The 20,753-nt window shown below is 44.2% G+C and overlaps 1 protein-coding gene across 1 annotated transcript in view; it reads right to left on the reverse strand.

Moving 5' to 3' along the window:
* The window catches only part of PPIL6 (peptidylprolyl isomerase like 6), a 52,923-nt gene that overhangs the window by 15,866 nt on the left and 16,304 nt on the right, over positions 1–20,753 (reverse strand). The window contains exons 4-6 of the mRNA XM_038760876.1: positions 9,640–9,702; positions 9,403–9,550; positions 3,978–4,034 (exon numbers count right to left, since the gene is read on the reverse strand). Of these exons, the coding sequence (XP_038616804.1) occupies positions 3,978–4,034; positions 9,403–9,550; positions 9,640–9,702 (268 nt within the window). The remainder of the gene's footprint in view (positions 1–3,977; positions 4,035–9,402; positions 9,551–9,639; positions 9,703–20,753) is intronic.

The following is a 20,753-nucleotide window of genomic DNA, read 5'->3' on the forward strand; positions in this document are numbered from 1 at the left end:
TTTATTGAGCGCTTACTGTGGGCAGAGCACTGGACTAAACAGAAGTCGATTTCACCTGATCACCTTGTAACCTCCCCGGCGCTTAGAACGGTGCTTTGCACATTGTAAGCGCTTAACAAATGCCATCATTATTATTATTATTATTACACCGAAAAATTATTTTCATTCATTCATTCAATCGTATTTATTGAGCGCTTACTGTGTACAGAGCACTGGACTAAACAGAAGTTGATTCCACCTGATCACCTTGTAACCTCCCCGGCGCTTAGAACGGTGCTTTGTATATAGTAAGCGCTTAACAAATGCCATCATTATCATTATTATTATTATTACACCGAAAAATTATTTTCATTCATTCATTCAATCGTATTTATTGAGCGCTTACTGAGTGCAGAGCACTGTACTAAACAGAAGTTGATTCCACCTGATCACCTTGTAACCTCCCTGGCGCTTAGAACGGTGCTTTGCACATAGTAAGTGCTTAACAAATGCCATCATTATCATTATTAATATTACACCAAAAAATCATTTTCATTCATTCATTCAATCGTATTTATTGAGCGCTTACTGTGTGCAGAGCACTGGACTAAACAGAAGTCGATTTCACCTGATCACCTTGTAACCTCCACGGCACTTAGAACGGTGCTTTGCACATAGTAAGCACTTAACAAATGCCATCATATTATTATTATTATTATTATTATTATTACTACTATTACACCGAAAAATTATTTTCATTCATTCATTCAATCGTATTTATTGAGCGCTTACTGTGTGCAGAGCACTGGACTAAACAGAAGTTGATTCCAACTGATCACCTTGTAACCTCCCCGGCACTTAGAACGGTGCTTTGCACATAGTAAGCGCTTAACAAATGCCATCATTATCATTATTATTATTATTACACCAAAAATTATTTTCATTCATTCAATCGTATTTATTGAGCGCTTACTGTGTGCAGAGCACTGGACTAAACAGAATTTGATTCCACCTGATCACCTTGTAACCTCCCCGGCGCTTAGAACGGTGCTTTGCACATAGTAAGCGCTTAACAAATGCCATTGTTATTATTATTATTATTACACCGAAAAATTATTTTCATTCATTCATTCAATCGTATTTATTGAGCACTTACTGTGTGCAGAGCACTGGACTAAACAGAAGTTGATTTCACCTGATCACCTTGTAGCCTCCCCGGCGCTTAGAACGGTGCTTTGCACATAGTAAGTGCTTAACAAATGCCATTATTATTATTATTACACCAAAAATTTATTTTCATTCATTCATTCAATCATATTTATTGAGCGCTTACTGTGTGCAGAGCACTGGACTAAACAGAAGTTGATTCCACCTGATCACCTTGTAACCTCCCCAGCGATTAGAACGGTGCTTTGCACATAGTAAGCGCTTAACAAATGCCATCATTATTATTATCATTATTATTATTACACTGAAAAATTATTTCCATTTATTCATTCAATCGTATTTATTGAGTGCTTACTGTGGGCAGAGCACTGTACTAAACAGAAGTTGATTCCACCTGATCACCTTGTAACCTCCCCGGTGCTCAGAATGGTGCTTTGCACATAGTAAGCGCTTAACAAATGCCATTATTATTATTATTATTATTATTATTATTATTACACCGAAAAATTATGTTCATTCATTCATTCAATCGTATTTACTGAGCGCTTACTGTGTGCAGAGCACTGTACTAAACAGAAGTTGATTTCACCTGATCACCTTGTAACCTCCCCGGCGCTTAGAACGGTGCTTTGCACTTAGTAAGCGCTTAACAAATGCCATTATTATTATTATTATTACACCAAAAAATTATTTCCATTCATTCACTCAATCGTATTTATTGAGCGCTTACTGTGTGCAGAGCACTGGACTAAACAGAAGTCGATTTCACCTGATCACCCTGTAACCTCCCTGGCACTTAGAACGGTGCTTTCCACATAGTAAGCGCTTAACAAACGCCATCATTATCATTATTATTATTATTATTATTATTACGCCGAAAAATCATTTTGTAACAGAAGTTGATTTTCTTGGATAAAACCGGAATGAAGTTATTTGGAAAAGGACACAGTGGATACTAATAGTTATGGTATATGAGAATCGGTATTTTTCTGAACCCACTGCTGGTTGCTGGCAGGTTAAAAAAAGACGATAAGCAGCGTGGCTCAGTGGAAAGAGCCCGGGCTCGGGAGTCCGAGGTCACGGGTTCCAATCCCGGCTCCGCCACTCGTCAGCTGGGTGACTTTGGGCTAGTCACTTCACTTCTCTGGGCCTCAGTGACCTCGTCTGGAAAATGGGGATGAAGACTGCGAGCCCCCCGTGGGACAACCCGATCGCTTTCATTCATTCAATCGTATGTACTGAGCGCTTACTGTGTGCAGGGCACTGTACTAAGCGCTCGGGGAGGACAAGTCGGCAACATCTAGAGACGGTCCCTACCCGACAACGGGCTCGCGGTCTAGAAGGGGGAGACGGAGGACGACGCCAGAACAAAACATGTGTAACCTCCCCAGCACTTAGAACAGCGCATAGTAAAGCGCTGTTTTTGTTTTGTTAAAAGGAGGAGAGCTCCAATGTTACCTCCCACAAGGTAAAGTTTAAGCACCTCTATTTCTCTCTGACCCTTTCAATCAAATCAAGTAAAGGTGTTTGGAAGCCCACATAGTAAGCGCTTAACAAATGCCAACATTATTATTATTATTATTATTACCCAGCATAGGCTTGGAAGTGTGCAGGGCATGGTACTAATTGCCTCATCCCCCTCTCCATCCCCCCCATCTTACCTCCTTCCCTTCCCCACAGCACCTGCATATACGCGTATATGTTTGTACATATTTATTACTCTATTTATTTATTTTACTTGTACATATCTATCCTATTTATTTTATTTTGTTAGTATGTTTGGTTTTGTTCTCTGTCTCCCCCTTTTAGACTGTGAGCCCACTGTTGGGTAGGGACTGTCTCTATATGTTGCCAATTTGGACTTCCCAAGCGCTTAGTACAGTGCTCTGCACATAGTAAGCGCTCAATAAATACGATTGATGATGATGATGATGATAAAGCGCTTCATTCATTCACTCATTCAATCGTATTTATTGAGCGCTTACTGTGTGCAGAGCACTGTACTAAGCACTTGGGAAGTCCAAGTTGGTAACATATAACATATGTGTTGGTAACACATCCCTACCCAACAGTGGGCTCACAGTCTAGAAGGGGGAGAAAGAAAAAAACAAAACATATTAACAAAATAAAAAAAGTAGAATAAATATGTTCGATTGTAATTGATTAATCAATGGATTAATCAATCAATCACTAATTCATATTTATTGAGCGCTTACTGCGTGCAGAGCACTGGACTAAGCGCTTGGGAAGTCCAAGTTGGCAACATCTAGAGACGGTCCCTACCCAACCCAACAGTGGGCTCACAGTCTAGAAGGGGGAGACAGAGAACAAAACAAAACATATTAACAAAATAAAAAAAGTAGAATAAATATGTACAATCAATCAATCAGTCGTATTTATTGAGCGCTTACTGCGTGCAGAGCACTGTACTAAGCGCTTGGGAAGTCCAAGTTGGCAACTTCTAGAGACGGTCCCTACCCAACCCAACAGCGGGCTCACAGTCTAGAAGGGGGAGACAGAGAACAAAACAAAACATATTCACAAAATAAAAAAAGTAGAATAAATACATACAAGTAGAATAAATAAATAAATAGAGCAGTAAATACGTACAGATATACAGGTGCTGTGGCTTCATAAATGCCATCATTATTATTATTATTATTATTATTACTAAGCGCTGGGAAAGAGTTTCCATATGGGAATTAGACCCTGACCCTGTCCCTCAAAGGGATACAATCGACGAATAAAGGAAGGGGAGAGGATCAGAAGCCCCGAAGCAACATTAAAATGCCAGTTTCCGCTTATTAAAGTTTTAAAAAGCACAACTCTACCTTCAAATGTTGGTCCGTACACTGATTCGCCGCCATCTCCTTTCCCAGAGGTTATATCTGAGTCGAGGACGCGTGGGAATGAAGGACACATAAATCGAAAGAGAATTCAGAGTCTGACGGGTAAGTCCGTGACACGGAGTCTCTGGCTAAATTCCTCCAGTCGGTCCTATTTCTTGAGCGCCAACTGCGCTAAGCGCTTAACGGCGTCGCTTGGAAATTTTTGCTTTCGATATTCCAAGCGCTTAGTCCAGTGCTCTGCACACAGTAAGCGCTCAATAAGTACGAATGAATGAACGATCTGTAGCCGCTGAGGATAATCATGCGTTCAATTAAAGAGGCTAGAATAATAATAATAATAATAATGATGGCATTTATTAAGCGCTTACTATGTACCAAGCATTGTTTGAAGCGCTGGGGAGGTTCCAAGGTGATCAGGTTATCCCACAGAAAAAAACACTCTTTTTCAGCGCTTAGAACAGTGCTTGGCACATAGTAAGCGCTGTAACAAATACCAAAATTAATTCATATGATCACGATTAAATTAGGTTGCGCCGTTTGAAGTATCACCATGGATATTTATAGTTAAGCGCTTTAATAACAAAATTAATTCATATGATCATGATTAAATTAGGTTGCGCCATTTGAAGTATCACCATGGATATTTCTAGTTAAGCGCTTTAACAAATACCAAAATTAATTCATATGATCACGATTAAATTAGGTTGCGCCGTTTGAAGTATCACCACGGATATTTCTAGTTAAGCGCTTTAACAAATACCAAAATTAATTCATATGATCATGATTAAATTAGGTTGCGCCGTTTGAAATATCACCATGGATATTTCTGGTTAAGCGTTTAACAAATACCAAAATGAATTCATTCATTAATATTATCATGAGTAAATTAGGTTGCGCCATATGAAGTATCACCACAGATATTTCTAGTTAAGCGCTTTAACAAATACCAAAATTCATTCATTCATTAATATTATCATGAGTAAATTAGGTTGCGCTGTTAGAAGTATCACCACGGATATTTATAGTTAGGCGCTTTAATACCAAAATTAATTCATTCATTAATATTATCATGAGTAAATTAGGTTGCGCCATATGAAGTATCACCACAGGTATTTCTAATTAGGCGCTTTAACAAATACCAAAATTAATTCATTCATTAATATTATCATGAGTAAATTATGTTGCGCTGTTAGAAGTATCACCACGGATATTTATAGTTAAGCGCTTTAACAAATACCAAAATTAATTCATTCATTAATATTATCATGAGTAAATTAGGTTGCGCCGTTTGAAGTATCACCATGGATATTTCTAGTTAGGCACTTTAACAATTACCAAAATTAATTCATTCATTAAATTAGGTTGCGCTGTTTGACGTATCACCACGGATATTTCTAGTTAAGTGCTTTAACAAATTCCAAAATTAATTCATTCATTAATATTATCATGAGTAAATTAGGTTGCACCGTTTGAAGCATCACCACGGATATTTCTAGTTAGGCGCTTTAACAAATACCAAAATGAATTCATTCATTAATATTATCATGAGTAAATTAGGTTGCGCCATATGAAGTATCACCACAGATATTTCTAGTTAAGCGCTTTAACAAATACCAAAATTAATTCATTCATTAATATTATCATGAATAAATTAGGATGCGCCATTTGAAGTATCACCACGGATATTTCTAGTAAAGCACTTTAACAAATACCAAAAGGAATTCATTCATTAATATTATCATGAGTAAATTAGGTTGCGCCATTTGAAGTATCACCATGGATATTTCTAGTAAAGTGCTTTAACAAGTACCAAAATGAATTCATTCATTAATATTATCATGAGTTATTTAGGTTGCACCGTTTGAAGTATCACCACGGATATTTCTAGTTAGGCGCTTTAACAAATACCAAAATTAATTCATTCATTAATATTATCATGAGTAAATTAGGTTGCGCCGTTTGAAGTATCACCACGGATGTTTCTAGTTAGGCGCTTTAACAAATACCAAAATTAATTCATTCATTAATATTATCATGAGTAAATTAGGATGCGCCGTTTGAAGTATCACCACGGATATTTCTAGTTAGGCGCTTTAACAAATACCAAAATTAATTCATTAATATTATCATGAGTGAAATAGGTTGCGCCATTTGAAATATCACCACGGATCCTTATAGCCCTCTGTAAACGCAGCACTTTTTTTTATTTCTATAGGCGTTAACTAAAACAAATATAATTTTAACCGAGAATGAACCGGTCCTTGTAGGAACCCATCAGATTAGGGCAAGATAAATGTGCTTGTAGAAATATCGTAAAGTCATAACCGCTGGCTGTTCTGTTCAGTTCCCGTTTCCTGGAATTCCGAGGCTACACGGCACCGGGAAAACTCCCTCTAAAGTCAGACGGAGAGCCGCAAAGGCCATACGTGCATCACGGAGAGAAATGCCACCTCATCGCACGCGGTTCTGTCGGCTGAATATTTTGCTTGACTTTGTGAAGTAAAATGATTTATACAAAAATAAAGGAGGGAAACGGGGACGGATTTCCAGAAGATGAGAAAAATGCGGAGGCCTGGGGCTTGTTTTTTCCGCGCCTCGTCCGGGCGAACTGGGTTTGCAAGCGCTCAGTACAGTGCCCTGCACACAGCGAGCGCTCAATAAATACGACTGAATGGATGAAATAAGAAAGGAGGCCTTCCCAGACTGAGCCTCTTCCTTCCTCTCCTCCTCGTCCCCCTCTCTATCCCCCCCATCTTACCTCCTTCCCTTCCCCACAGCACCTGTATATATGGATATATGGTTGTACATATTTATTACTCTATCTATTTATTTATTTTACTTGTACATATCTATCCTATTTATTTTATTTTGTTAATATGTTTGGTTTTGTTCTCTGTCTCCCGCTTTTAGACTGTGAGCCCACTGTTGGGTAGGGACTGTCTCTAGATGTTGCCAATTTGTACTTCCCAAGCGCTTAGTACAGTGCTCTGCACATAGTAGGCGCTCAATAAATACGATTGATGATGATGAGAAACGAACCCTGAGCATAGGAAGGAAATATTTATTATCACTGGAGGGTGTAAGACAACTCTGGAAAATTCCAGCCTGGCGATATTAGTTGGCTTCCGGAGCAGCAATGATACATTTGTAGGAATGATCCCAGATTACGCCTCGCCGGGAAAACCTTTAACGTTAAAAGTGTTTGTTTTTTGAGGAAGAAAGCTACTAAGGATATCGAAAATTGTTTCCGGCCGGCCTTCCTTTGCCAAACTCTTCCCTAATTTCATTTCTGTACTCTGGAAGCAACTGGCCTGCTGTGAGTCTTAATTTTGCTCCCATCGCGGACTAAAGTACGCGGAAAACCATCCAAGGTTCTCCCACCGCTTTCCCGGCGAAAAACATATTATTGGCAATACATTTCTGCTCTACCTTCCCTCCTCCCGACAACGGGGGAAGTCAAAGGGGAAACTATTCATATTTTCATATATTCACCTGTATATATGTATATATGTTTGTACATATTTACTAGTCTACTTATTTATTTATTTTATCTGTACATATCTATTCTATTTATTTGATTTTGTTAGTATGTTTGGTTTTGTTCTCTGTCTCCCCCTTTTAGACTGTGAGCCCACTGTTGGGTAGGGACCGTCTCTAGATGTTGCAAATTTGTACTTCCCAAGCGCTTAGTACAGTGCTCTGCACATAGTAAGCGCTCAATAAATACGATTGATGATGATGATGATGATGATGAGAAACGAACCCTGAGCATAGGAAGGAAATATATATTATCACTGGAGGGTTTAAGACGACTCTGGAAAATTCCAGCCTGGCGATATTAGTTGGCTTCCGGAGCAGCAATGATACATTTGTAGGAATGATCCCAGATTACGCCTCCCCCGGAAAACCTTTAACGTTAAAAGTGTTTGTTCTTGAGGAAGAAAGCTACTAAGGATATCGAAAATTGTTTCCGGCCGGCCTTCCTTTGCCAAACTCTTCCCTAATTTCATTTCTGTACTCTGGAAGCAACTGGCCTGCCGTGAGTCTTAATTTTGCTCCCATCGCGGACTAAAGCACGCGGAAAACCATCCAAGGTTCTCCCACCGCTTTCGCGGCGAAAAAAACATATTATTGGCAATACATTTCTGCTCTATCTTCCCTCCTCCCGACAACGGGGGAAGTCAAAGGGGAAACTATTCATATTTTCATATATTCACCTGTATATATGTATATATGTTTGTACATATTTACTAGTCTACTTATTTATTTATTTTATCTGTACATATCTATTCTATTTATTTGATTTTGTTAGTATGTTTGGTTTTGTTCTCTGTCTCCCCCTTTTAGACTGTGAGCCCACTGTTGGGTAGGGACCGTCTCTAGATGTTGCAAATTTGTACTTCCCAAGCGCTTAGTACAGTGCTCTGCACATAGTAAGCGCTCAATAAATACGATTGATGATGATGATGATGATGATGAGAAACGAACCCTGAGCATAGGAAGGAAATATATATTATCACTGGAGGGTGTAAGACGACTCTGGAAAATTCCAGCCTGGCGATATTAGTTGGCTTCCGGAGCAGCAATGATACGTTCGGAGGAATGATCCCAGATTACGCCTCGCCGGGAAAACCTTTAACGTTAAAAGTGTTTGTTTTTGAGGAAGAAAGCTACTAAGGATATCGAAAATTGTTTCCGGCCGGCCTTCCTTTGCCAAACTCTTCCCTAATTTCATTTCTGTACTCTGGAAGCAACTGGCCTGCCGTGAGTCTTAATTCTGCTCCCATCGCGGACTAAAGTACGCGGAAAACCATCCAAGATTCTCCCACCGCTTTCGCGGCGAAAAAACATATTATTGGCAATACATTTCTGCTCTATCTTCCCTCCTCCCGACAACGGGGGAAGTCAACAAAGGGGAAACTATTCATATTTTCATATATTCACCTGTATATATGTTTGTACATATTTATTACTCTACTTATTTATTTATTTTATCTGTACATATCTATCCTATTTATTTTATTTTGTTAGTATGTTTGGTTTTGTTCTCTGTCCCCCCCTTTTAGACTGTGAGCCCGCTGTTGGGTAGGGACCGTCTCTAGATGTTGCCAATTTGTCCTTCCCAAGCGCTTAGTACAGTGCTCTGCACATAGTAAGCGCTCAATAAATACGATTGATGATGATGCTATTTTATTCACGCCCGTGGGGGAAACGATTAACACCAGACACGAGATTTCGGAACCCGCCCGGAGGAATCGATACTAGCGCTCGTGGTTTGGGCAACTGTTATTCGAAATTACCTGTAATTTCGGCATAAATTTTTCCCGGCAACGTGAACAATCAACTGGGGACGTTGCTTTTTTTTATTTTTAACCACACCTCAAACACGCTCAAGACTTCGGCTCACCTCCTCCTTGTATCCAACCGTTTTTAACGAGTCGATGAAAGACGGAATCTTTGTAATGGAGTCTCGCTCCGCGGGGGGAAATCCCGGCTTTTCCCGTGCACAGAGTCTGAAAATTTTCGCAGGTTTTGGGACAGTCGCTGGAAAAGAGCTGGAGAGCAAAGAGCAACGACTTCAGCGGGACCCGCTCCTTGACGGGTTGGGGAAACCAAGTCCGGCTTTCCGAAAACCACCTCTTACCTCAAACACCAATCTCCCGACGGACTCGTCCTGAATAGCAATGTCCAAATACACAAAATCGTGCTACGGGAAGCGGGAGGCAAAAAGAAGCCGGAGTCAGACGGGGAAGGCGTAAGACGTCTAAGAAAACGGAATTTCACGCAATAATATTCCCCGCCCGCGAGTCGGGTTCGAATCTCCGCCGGTCTGTCGGGAGACCCTGGGCAAGTCACTTCGCTTCTCTGTGCCTCGGTTACTTTCCGCTTGCAGCCTGTACCCACCGAGGATAACAACGCTTTCACGCAATTGAAAAGGGAGAGAACGCCAGAGAAGAAATATTTTAATATTATCGCGATTAAATCGGGTTTTTACCACGCGAGATATCACCCTGCGGATTCACAGCCCTCTGCAAATGCGGGACTTTTTTATTTCCGTAAGCGTTAAATGAAACAAGTGTCCTGTTGTTCTATCTGCGCCTCAGTTACGTCATCCATAAAACGGGCACTGAAGACCGTATATATGTTTGTACTTATTTATTACCCTTGTACATATTTATTCTAATTATTTTATTTTGTTAATACGTTTTGTTTTGTTGTCCGTCTCCCCCTTCTAGACTGTGAGCCCGCTGTCGGGTAGGGACCGTCTCTCTGTGTCGCCAACTTGGACTTCCCAAGCGCTTAGTACAGTGCTCCGCACACGGTAAGCGCTCAATAAATACGACAATGAATGAGACCGTGAGCCCCACGTGGGACGTGGATTCTCCCAGGCGCTCAGCACAGTGCTCTGCACACGGAAGGAACGTAAGTGGATTTGACCGTCCGGCCCGGTCGGCTTGGATCTATCCCGGTGTCTGGAAACTAGTTCAATTTTTTAAAAAATACCTGTGACGAGGGAAAACGTGCAGATAAGATTTACAAGAGAAGGCAGAACAGGGTGATAATAATAATAATAATAATAATGATGGCATTTATTAAGCGCTTACTATGTGCAGAGCACTGTTCTAAGCGCTGGGGAGGTGACAGGGTGATCAGGTGTTCCCACGGGGGGCTCACAGTCCCCACTTTCCAGATGAGGTAACTGAGGCCCAGAGAGGTGTCGTGACTTGCCCAGGGTCACCCAGCTGACGAGTGGCGGGGCCGCGATTTGAACCCGTGACCTCGGACTCCAATCCCGGGCTCTTTCCACTGAGCCAGGCTGCTTCGAGGTAGGGAGGTGAATCTTTCCAACTTCCAACAGCCGAATATTAATAATTATAATTAATTATAATTATTAATAATAATAATAATAATGTCATTTATTAAGCATTTACCATGTGCAAAGCACTGTACTAAGCGCTGGAGAGGTTACAAGGTGATCAGATTGTCCCACAGGGGGCTCCCGGTCTTCATCTCCATTTTCCAGATGAGGGAACGGAGGCCCAGAGAAGTGAAGTGACTCGCCCAAAGTCACCCGGCTGACAATCGGGGGAGCCGGGATTCGAACCCATGACCTCTGACTCCCAAGCCCGGGCTCTTTCCGCTGAGCCACGCTGCCTCCTGCGGCGCAGAACCCCTCCTCCTCCGCCCCGAAAAGAGCCCGGCCTTGGGAGCCGGAGGTCGCGGGTTCTAATCCCGGCCCGGCCGCCCGCTCGGTGACCTTGGCCGAGTCACTTGCTTCCCCGTGCCTCCGTTTCCTCTTCCGCAGAACGGGGATTCGCTACCCGTCCTCCCGCCCGCTTCGACCGGGAGCCCCGCGTGCGACGACTGTCCTGTATCCGTCCCAGCGCTTAGCACAGCGCTCGGCACATAGTAAGCGCTTAATAAGTGCCGTCCTTATCATCATCACCACTGTACTGAACGATTACCGCGGTTATTAATTCGCTGCGGCCTGTGGCCCTCAGAGGGCTCCCAGTGACAGCGCGGGGACAGCGGAGCGGAGCCGGCCGTGGCGATAAAACGATAAAACGCCGTAAAATCCAGCGACGGATTCATTCGGTCGTATTTACTGAGCGCTTACCGTGTGCAGAGCACTGTACTAAGCGCTGAGGACAACCCACTCCCTCCCACCTCCGCCGCCCTCTTACAGATCCACGCACGCACGCTCACAAAGGAAGGGCCGGCCCAGAGGCGGTGAAGTCGCCATTCAAGCGTATTTACTGAGCGCTTACTGTGTGCAGAGCACTGTACTGAGCGTCGTGGCTTCACTTCTCTGTGCCTCAGTTTCCTCCTCCGTAAAAGGGAACTGGGAGCCCCGCGTGGGACAACCTGATGGCCTCGGATCCGGAGCAGCGCTCGGCACAGAGTGGGCGCTGAACGCATCCCGTCGTTATCATTATTATCATTAATAATATTTATTATTAGTAGTACAGTGCGCTTAGTACACAGTAAGCGCCCAATAAATACGACGATGAATCGTCCGAGCTTCCCGCCGACCGAACAAGGGCCACGGGAGGCCGGCGAGCCGTGTTTGGGTAACGGCGACAGTAATGACGGCACCGGTTAGGCGCTTACTAGGTGCCGAGCACTGTTCTAAGCGCCGGAATAAATACAAGGCCATTGGATTGTCCCACGTGGGGCTCCCGGCCTTCACCCCCATTTCCCAGAGGAGGGAACTGAGGCCCGGAGGAGGTGCCACAGCGGACCGGCGGCGGAGCCGGGATGGGATCCCGCGTCCCCCGGCTCTGCGGCGATCCCGGAATACCCTTCCGATCGGGACGGGGGCGTGATCCGGGGGTTTATTTTCCACCACCGAGTCTCCGCGGAGCCCGTAATTAGGCGGTAGGTTGGGAGTTTTCCATTTGGATCCGTGCTCCGACTGCAAGGGCTTAACCCGCGGCGGGTAAGCGCTTTGGGACGGAAAGCCGGCCCGGCATTCCTCGCCGGGAAGCGGCTCGGCGGAAAGAGCCCGGGCTTGGGAGTCGGAGGGCGCGGGTTCTAATCCCGGCTCCGCCGCTTGCCGGCTGGGTGACTCCGGGCAACTCGCTTCACTTCTCTGGGCCTCGGTGACCTCATCTGGAAAATGGGGAGGAAGACCGGGAGTCCCACGTAGGACAGCCTCATTGACTTGCGTCTCCCCCAGTGCTCGGCACATAGTGAGCGCTTAACGAATACCATCATCATCATCATTATTATTTGATAAAGTGGCTCTAATGTGATCAACTTGAATCTCACCTCACTTAACTTCTCTGTGCCTCAGTTCCCTCACCTGGAAAATGGGGATGAAGTCAGTGAGCCCCACGTGGGACAACTTGATTACCCTGTATCTCCCCCGGCGCTTACAACAGTGCTTGGCACATAGTAAGCGCTTGGCTCAGTGGAAAGAGCGCAGGCTTGGTCACGGGTTCGAATCCCGCCACTTGCCAGCCGTGTGACCTTGGGCAAGTCACTTCACTTCTCTGGGCCTCGGTGACCTCATCTGGAAAACGGGGAGGAAGACTGGGAGTCCCACGTAGGACAGCCTCATTGCCTTGCGTCTCCCCCAGTGCTCGGCACATAGTGAGCGCTTAACGAATATCATCATCATCATCATTATTATTTGATAAAGTGGCTCTAATGTGATCAACTGGAATCTCACCCCACTTAACTTCTCTGTGCCTCAGTTCCCTCACCTGGAAAATGGGGATGAAGTCAGTGAGCCCCACGTGGGACAACTCGATTACCCTGTATCTCCCCCGGCGCTTACAACAGTGCTTGGCACATAGTAAGCGCTTGGCTCAGTGGAAAGAGCGCAGGTTTGGTCACGGGTTCGAATCCCGGCTCCGCCACTTGCCGGCCGTGTGACCTTGGGCAAGTCACTTCACTCCTCTGGGCCTCGGTGACCTCATCTGGAAAACGGGGAGGAAGACTGGGAGTCCCACGTAGGACAACCTCATTACCTTGCGTCTCCCCCAGTGCTCGGCACATAGTGAGCGCTTAACGAATACCATCATCATTATGATTATTTGATAAAGTGGCTCTAACGTGATCAACTGGAATCTCATCTCACTTAACTTCTCTGTGCCTCAGTTCCCTCACCTGGAAAACGGGCATGAAGTCAGTGAGCCCCACGTGGGACAACTCGATTACCCTGCATCTCCCCCGGCGCTTACAACAGTGCTTGGCACATAGTAAGCGCTTGGCTCAGTGGACAGAGCGCAGGCTTGGTCACGGGTTCGAATCCCGGCTCCGCCACTTGCCGGCCGTGTGACCTTGGGCAAGTCACTTCACTTCTCTGGGCCTCGGTGACCTCATCTGGAAAACGGGGAGGAAGACTGGGAGTCCCACGTAGGACAACCTCATTACCTTGCGTCTCCCCCAGTGCTCGGCACATAGTGAGCGCTTAACAAATACCATCATCATCATCATCATCATTATTATTTGATAAAGTGGCTCTAACGTGATCAACTTGAATCTCACCTCACTTAACTTCTCTGTGCCTCAGTTCCCTCACCTGGAAAACGGGGATGAAGTCAGTGAGCCCCACGTGGGAAACTTGATCACCCTGTATCTCCCCCGGCACTTACAACAGTGCTTGGCACATAGTAAGCGCTTGGCTCAGTGGACAGAGCGCAGGCTTGGTCACAGGTTCGAATCCTGCCACTTGCCAGCTGTGTGACCTTGGGCAAGTCACTTCACTTCTCTGGGCCTCGGTGACCTCATCTGGAAAACGGGGAGGAAGACTGGGAGTCCCACGTAGGACAGCCTCATTGCCTTGCGTCTCCCCCAGTGCTCGGCACATAGTGAGCGCTTAACCAATACCATCATCATCATCATTATTATTTGATAAAGTGGCTCTAATGTGATCAACTGGAATCTCATCTCACTTAACTTCTCTGTGCCTCAGTTCCCTCACCTGGAAAACGGGCATGAAGTCAGTGAGCCCCACGTGGGACAACTCGATTACCCTGTATCTCCCCCGGCGCTTACAACAGTGCTTGGCACATAGTAAGCGCTTGGCTCAGTGGAAAGAGCGCAGGCTTGGTCACGGGTTCGAATCCCGGCTCCGCCACTTGCCGGCCGTGTGACCTTGGGCAAGTCACTTCACTCCTCTGGGCCTCGGTTCCCTCATCTGGAAAATGGGGATGAAGACCGCGAGCCCCGTTTGGGACCACCTGATCACCTTGTATCACCCCCAGCGCTTAGAACAGTGCTTCGCGCATAGTAAGCGCTTAACAAATACCATCATCATCATCATCATCATCAATAAATGCCGTCATTATTATTATTACTACCCTCCTCGGCTCTGGAATGTAAAAGAGTCTTCCGTTCCCTCTCCTTTCTTTCCGCGCGCCGGCCCGGATTGTCGCTCGGAGCCAACTATCGGTGGAAAGAGCCCGGGCTTGGGAGTCGGAGGTCGCGGGTTCAAATCCCGGCTCCGCCACTCGTCGGCTGGGTGACCCGGGGGGAGTCGCTTCGCTTCTCTGGGCCTCAGTTCCCTCGTCTGGAAAATGGGGATGAAGCCCGTGAGCCCCCCGTGGGGCGACCTGATCACCTTGTAACCTCTCCAGCGCTTGGCACAGAGGAAGCGCTTAATAAACGCCATCATCATCATCCTCATCATCTAGACTGTGAGCCCGCTGTCGGGTAGGGACTCGTCCTTCCCAAGCGCTTAGTACAGTGCTCTGCACACAGTAAGCGCCCAATAAATACGACTGAATGAACGAATGAATCATCATCAGAGATCGTCTCTTCCCGGGGGGAAGTCTCCGGGAATTTTGACGCCTGTCTACTTGTTCCGTTTCGTTGTCCGTCTCCCCCTTCTAGACCGTGAGCCCGTTGTCGGGTAGGGGATCGGCTCTCTCCGGTGCCGACTTGTACTTCCCGAGCGCTTAGTACAGCGCTCCGCACACAGGAAGCGCTCAATAAATACGATCGAACGAATGAGCACCCATTAGTACTTAGTTCGACTTTACCACTCACTCCTTCCTACTTAGACTCCGTGGGACAGGCGCTCCGTCCACTCCGATAACCTCGGGAAGCAGCGGAGTATAGTGGATAGAGCCCGGGAGGACCTGAGTTCTAATCCTGCCTCAGGCAAGTCACTTCGCTTCTCTTAGAAGTCTCTTCGCGTCCCCCTTTTAGACTGTGAGCCCACTGTTGGGTAGGGACCGTCTCTATATGTTGCCATCTTGTACTTCCCAAGCGCTTAGTACAGTGCTCTGCACACAGGGAGCGCTCAATAAATACGATTGATTGATTCTCTGTTCCTCCGTGACCTCATCTGTAAAATGGGGATAGCGAGCCGCAAGTGGGACGGGGACAGATTTCGGATCTACCCCGGTGATTAGAACGGGGCTGGGCACCAAGGAGGTGCTTAGTACAGTGCCTGGCACATAGTAGGCGCTTAACAAATACCACAATTAGTTAGGAAAGAGCCCGGGCTTGGGAGTCGGAGGTCGTGGGTTCTAATCCCACTTCTGCCGCTTGTCGGCTGGGCGATTTAGGGCAGGTCACTTCACTTCTCTGGGCCTCAGTTCGCCCATCTCGAAAATGGGGATGAAGTCCGTGAGCCCCACGTGGGACAACCTGATCACCTTGTATCCTCCCCAGCGCTTGGAACAGTGCTTTGCACATAGTAAGTGCTTAACAGATGCCATCATGATGATGATGATGATGATTAATTAGGTGCTTAACAAATGCCATCATCGTTATTATTATTATAATAATAACCACCCCAGGACTTGGCACAGTGCCTGGCACAGAGTAAGCACTTCATCTGATCACCTTGTAACCCCCGCAGCGCTTAGAACAGTGCTTTGCACATAGTAAGCGCTTAATAAATGGCATCATCATCATCATCACTTCACTCTATTTTATTTGTACATGTTTATTCTATTTATTTTACTTTGTTAATATGTTTAGTTTTGTTCTCTGTCTCCCCCTTCTAGACTGTGAGCCCGCTGTTGGGTAGGGACCGTCTCTATATGTTGTCAACTTGGACTTCCCAAGCGCTCAGTACAGTGCTCTGCACACAGTAAGCGCTCAATAAATACGATTGAATGAATGAATGAAAGTACTATTAAAAAAGAAAACACGACCACGAAGACTAAAAAACGCCCAGCCGCCCCAATCCTCCCTTTCCTGGCTTCCAACAAACTTTGGGCAGAGACCAAAGACCAAAAACTTCCCAGAACTTTTCACCCAGGAGAAAAGGAGAGCAGGGAATAATAAATAATAATAATAATAACAATGGCATTTATTAAGCGCTCACTATGTGCAAAGCACTGCTCTAAGCGCTGGGGAGGTGACAAGGCGATCGGCTTGTCCCACAGTGGGGGGGCTCCCGGTCTTCATCCCCATTTTCCAGACGAGGTCACTGAGGCCCAGGGAAGTGAAGTGACTTGCCCAAAGTCACCCAGCTGACTTCGGGCGGAGCCGGGATTTGAACCCATGACCTCTGACTCCAAAGCCCGTACTCTTTCCACTGAGCCACGCTGCTTCTCTTATTATTATAATAATAAAATGATAATAGTATAATTATATTATATGTAATAATGTTATATTGTGTGTGTTATATTGAGCCACGCTTCTTCTCTTATTATTATAATAATAAAATGATAATAGTGTAATTATATTATATGTAATAATGTTATATTGTGTGTGTTATATTGAGCCACGCTGCTTCTCTTATTATTATAATAATAAAATTATAATAGTATAATTATATGTAATAATGTTATATTGTGTGTGTTATATTGAGGCATGCTGCTTCTCTTATTATTATAATAATAAAATTATAATAGCATAATTATATTATAATATATGTAATAATGTTATATTGTGTGTGTTATATTGAGCCACGCTGCTTCTCTTATTATTATAATAATAAAATGATAATAGTATAATTATATTATATGTAATAATGTTATATTGTGTGTGTTATATTGAGCCACGCTGCTTCTCTTATTATTATAATAATAAAATGATAATAGTATAATTATAATATATGTAATAATGTTATATTGTGTGTGTTATATTGAGGCATGCTGCTTCTCTTATTATTATAATAATAAAATTGTAATAGTATAATTATATTATATGTAATAATGTTATATTGTGTGTGTTATATTGAGCCACGCTGCTTCTCTTATTATTATAATAATAAAATTATAATAGTATAATTATAATATATGTAATGTTATATTGTGTGTGTTATATTGAGGCATGCTGCTTCTCATTATTATAATAATAAAATTATAATAGCATAATTATATTATAATATATGTAATAATGTTATATTGTGTGTGTTATATTGAGCCACGCTGCTTCTCTTATTATTATAATAATAAAATGATAATAGTATAATTATATTATATGTAATAATGTTATATTGTGTGTGTTATATTGAGCCACGCTGCTTCTCTTATTACTATAATAATAAAATTATAATAGTATAATTATAATATATGTAATAATGTTATATTGTGTGTGTTATATTGAGGCATGCTGCTTCTCTTATTATTATAATAATAAAATTATAATAGTATAATTATATGTAATAATGTTATATTGTGTGTGTTATATTGAGCCACGCTGCTTCTCTTATTATTATAATAATAAAATTATAATAGTATAATTATAATATATGTAATAATGTTATATTGTGTGTGTTATATTGAGCCATGATGCTTCTCTTATTATTATAATAAAATTATAATAGTGTAACTATATTATAATACAGTAGGTAATAATGTTATAGCGTGTGTTATGACTATATAATATAATAATTATATTATTTCCTATTATAATCATATATGTTGTAATGGTAATTATATTATTATTATTTATGACAAGCACCTCACCCTCAGCCCCACGGCGCTTATTTCCAGGTCATTTATGTGAATGCCCGCCTCTCCCTCGGGAGCGGAAACCAGGGAACTTGTCGACTGACTCTGTTACACTGTCGCTTCCCAAGCACTTGGTATCCGCACGGAGTAAGCGCTCCATAAATATACTTAATTACGGTATTTACCGAGTGCTCACTATGTGCCAAGCACTGTACTGAGCGCGGAGACGGAGCCAAGCTCATCACGTCGGGCATTAAAGCAGTTCATCAGCTTGCCCCCTCCTAGCTCACCTCACTCTTCGGCTACTACAATCCAGGCCGCGCACGTCGTTCCTCTAACGCTACGCTTCTCCCTGCATCTCCATCCCGTCCACCTCGCCGCCGCCATCCCGCCTCGGGCCTGGATCGCTTTCCCTCCTCAGACTCGTTCATTCATTCCATGGCCTTTACGGAGCGCTTCCTGTGTGCAGAGCACTGGGCTAAGCGCTTGGGAAGGGCAAGTCGGCAGCATACGGAGAAGGCCCCTACCCGGGTTGAGGGAGGAAGAAAGGGGAAGGGTCGGGGGAAAGGAGAGAAAGTTGGGGGAGGAAGGAAGGGAGAAAGTTGAGGGAAAGGAAAGGAAGGTAAGGGAAAAAGGGAGGGGGGAAAATTGAGGGAAAGAAAGATGAGAAAGATTGGGGGAAAGAAAAGAAAGCTGAGGGAGGAAGGAAGGAGGAAAGTTAAGGGAAAGAAAAGAAAGGTGAGGGGGGAGGGAAGGGGGAAAATAGAGGGAAAGGAAAGAAAGGTGAGGGAGGAAAGAAGGGGGAATATTGAGGGAAAGGAAAGAAAGTTGAGGGAAAAAGGGAGGGGGAAAATGAGGGAAAGGAAAGAAAGTTGAGGGAGGAAGGAAGGAGGAAAATTGAGGGACAGGAAAGAAAGCTGAGGGGAGAAGGGAGGGGAAAGATTAGGGGAAAGAAAGGAAAGTTGAAGGAGGAAGGAAGGGAGAAAGGTAAGGGAAAGAAAAGAAAGGTGGGGGGAAGAAACGGGGAAAATTGAGGGAAAGGGAAGTTAAGGGAAAAAGGGAGGGGGAAATTGAGGGAAAGGAAAGAAAGTTGAGGGAAAAAGGGAGGGGGAAAATTGATGAAAAGGAAAGAAAGTTGAGGGGAAAAGGGAGGGGGAAAATTGAGGGAAAGCAAAGAACGGTGAGGGAGGAAGGAAGGAGGAAAATTGAGGGAAAGGAAAGAAAGTTGAGGGAGGAAGGAAGGAGGAAAATTGAGGGATAGAAAAGAACGCTGAGGGAAGAAGGGAGGGGAAAGATTAGGGGAAAGAAAGGAAAGTTGAAGGAGGAAGGAAGGGAGAAAGTTAAGGGAAAGAAAAGAAAGGTGAGGGGAAGAAACGGGGAAAATTGAGGGAAAGGGAAGTTAAGGGAAAAAGGGAGGGGGAAAATTGAGGGAAAGGAAAGAAAGTTGAGGGAAAAAGGGAGGGGGAAAATTGAGGGAAAGGAAAGAAAGGTGAGGGAAGAAGGGAGGAGGAAAATTGAGGGATAGGAAAGAAAGCTGAGGGAAGAAGGGAGGGGAAAGTTTGGGGGAAAGAAAGGAAAGTTGAGGGGGGAAGGAAGGGGGAAAGTTAAGGGAAAGAAAAGAAAGGTGAGGGGGGAAGGAAGGGGGAAAATTGAGGGAAAGGGAAGAAAGGGGGAAAACTGAGGGACAGGAAAGAAAGTTGAGGAGAAAAAGGGAGGGGGAAAATTGAGGGAGAGAAAAGAAAGTTGAGGGAGAAAGGAAGGGGGAAAATTGAGGAAAAGGAAAGAAAGTTGAGGGAAAAAGGGAGGGGGAAAATTGAGGGAGAGAAAAGAAAGTTGAGGGAGGAAGGGAGGGGGAAAATTGAGGAAGAGAAAAGAAAGTTGAGGGAGGAAGGAAGGGGGAAAATTGAGGGAAAGAAAAGAAAGTTGAGGGAAAAAGGGCAGGGGAAAATGAGGGAAAGGAAAGAAAGGTGAGGGAGGAAGGAAAGGGGAAAATTAAGGGAAAGGAAAAAATGGTGAGGGAGGAAGAAAGGGAGAAAATTGAAGGAAAGAAAAGAAAGTTGAGGGGAAAAACGGAAGGGGAAAATTGAGGGAAAGCAAAGAAAGGTGAGGGAGGAAGGAAGGAGGAAAATTGAGGGATAGGAAAGAAAGTTGAGGGAAGAAGGGAGGGGAAAGATTGGGGGAAAGAAAGGAAAGTTGAGGGAGGGAGAGAGGGAGGGAGGGAGGAAGGGGGATAGTTAAGGGAAAGAAAAGAAAGGTGAAGGGGAAGAAAGGGGGAAAATTGAGGGAAAGGGAAGTTGAGGGAAAAAGGGAGGGGGAAGATTGAGGGAAAGGAAAGAAAGTTGAGGGAAAAAGGGAGGGGGAAAATTGATGAAAAGGAAAGAAAGTTGAGGGG

This window comes from Tachyglossus aculeatus, chromosome 19 (assembly GCF_015852505.1).
Source record: "Tachyglossus aculeatus isolate mTacAcu1 chromosome 19, mTacAcu1.pri, whole genome shotgun sequence".
Taxonomy (NCBI): Eukaryota; Metazoa; Chordata; class Mammalia; order Monotremata; family Tachyglossidae; genus Tachyglossus; species Tachyglossus aculeatus.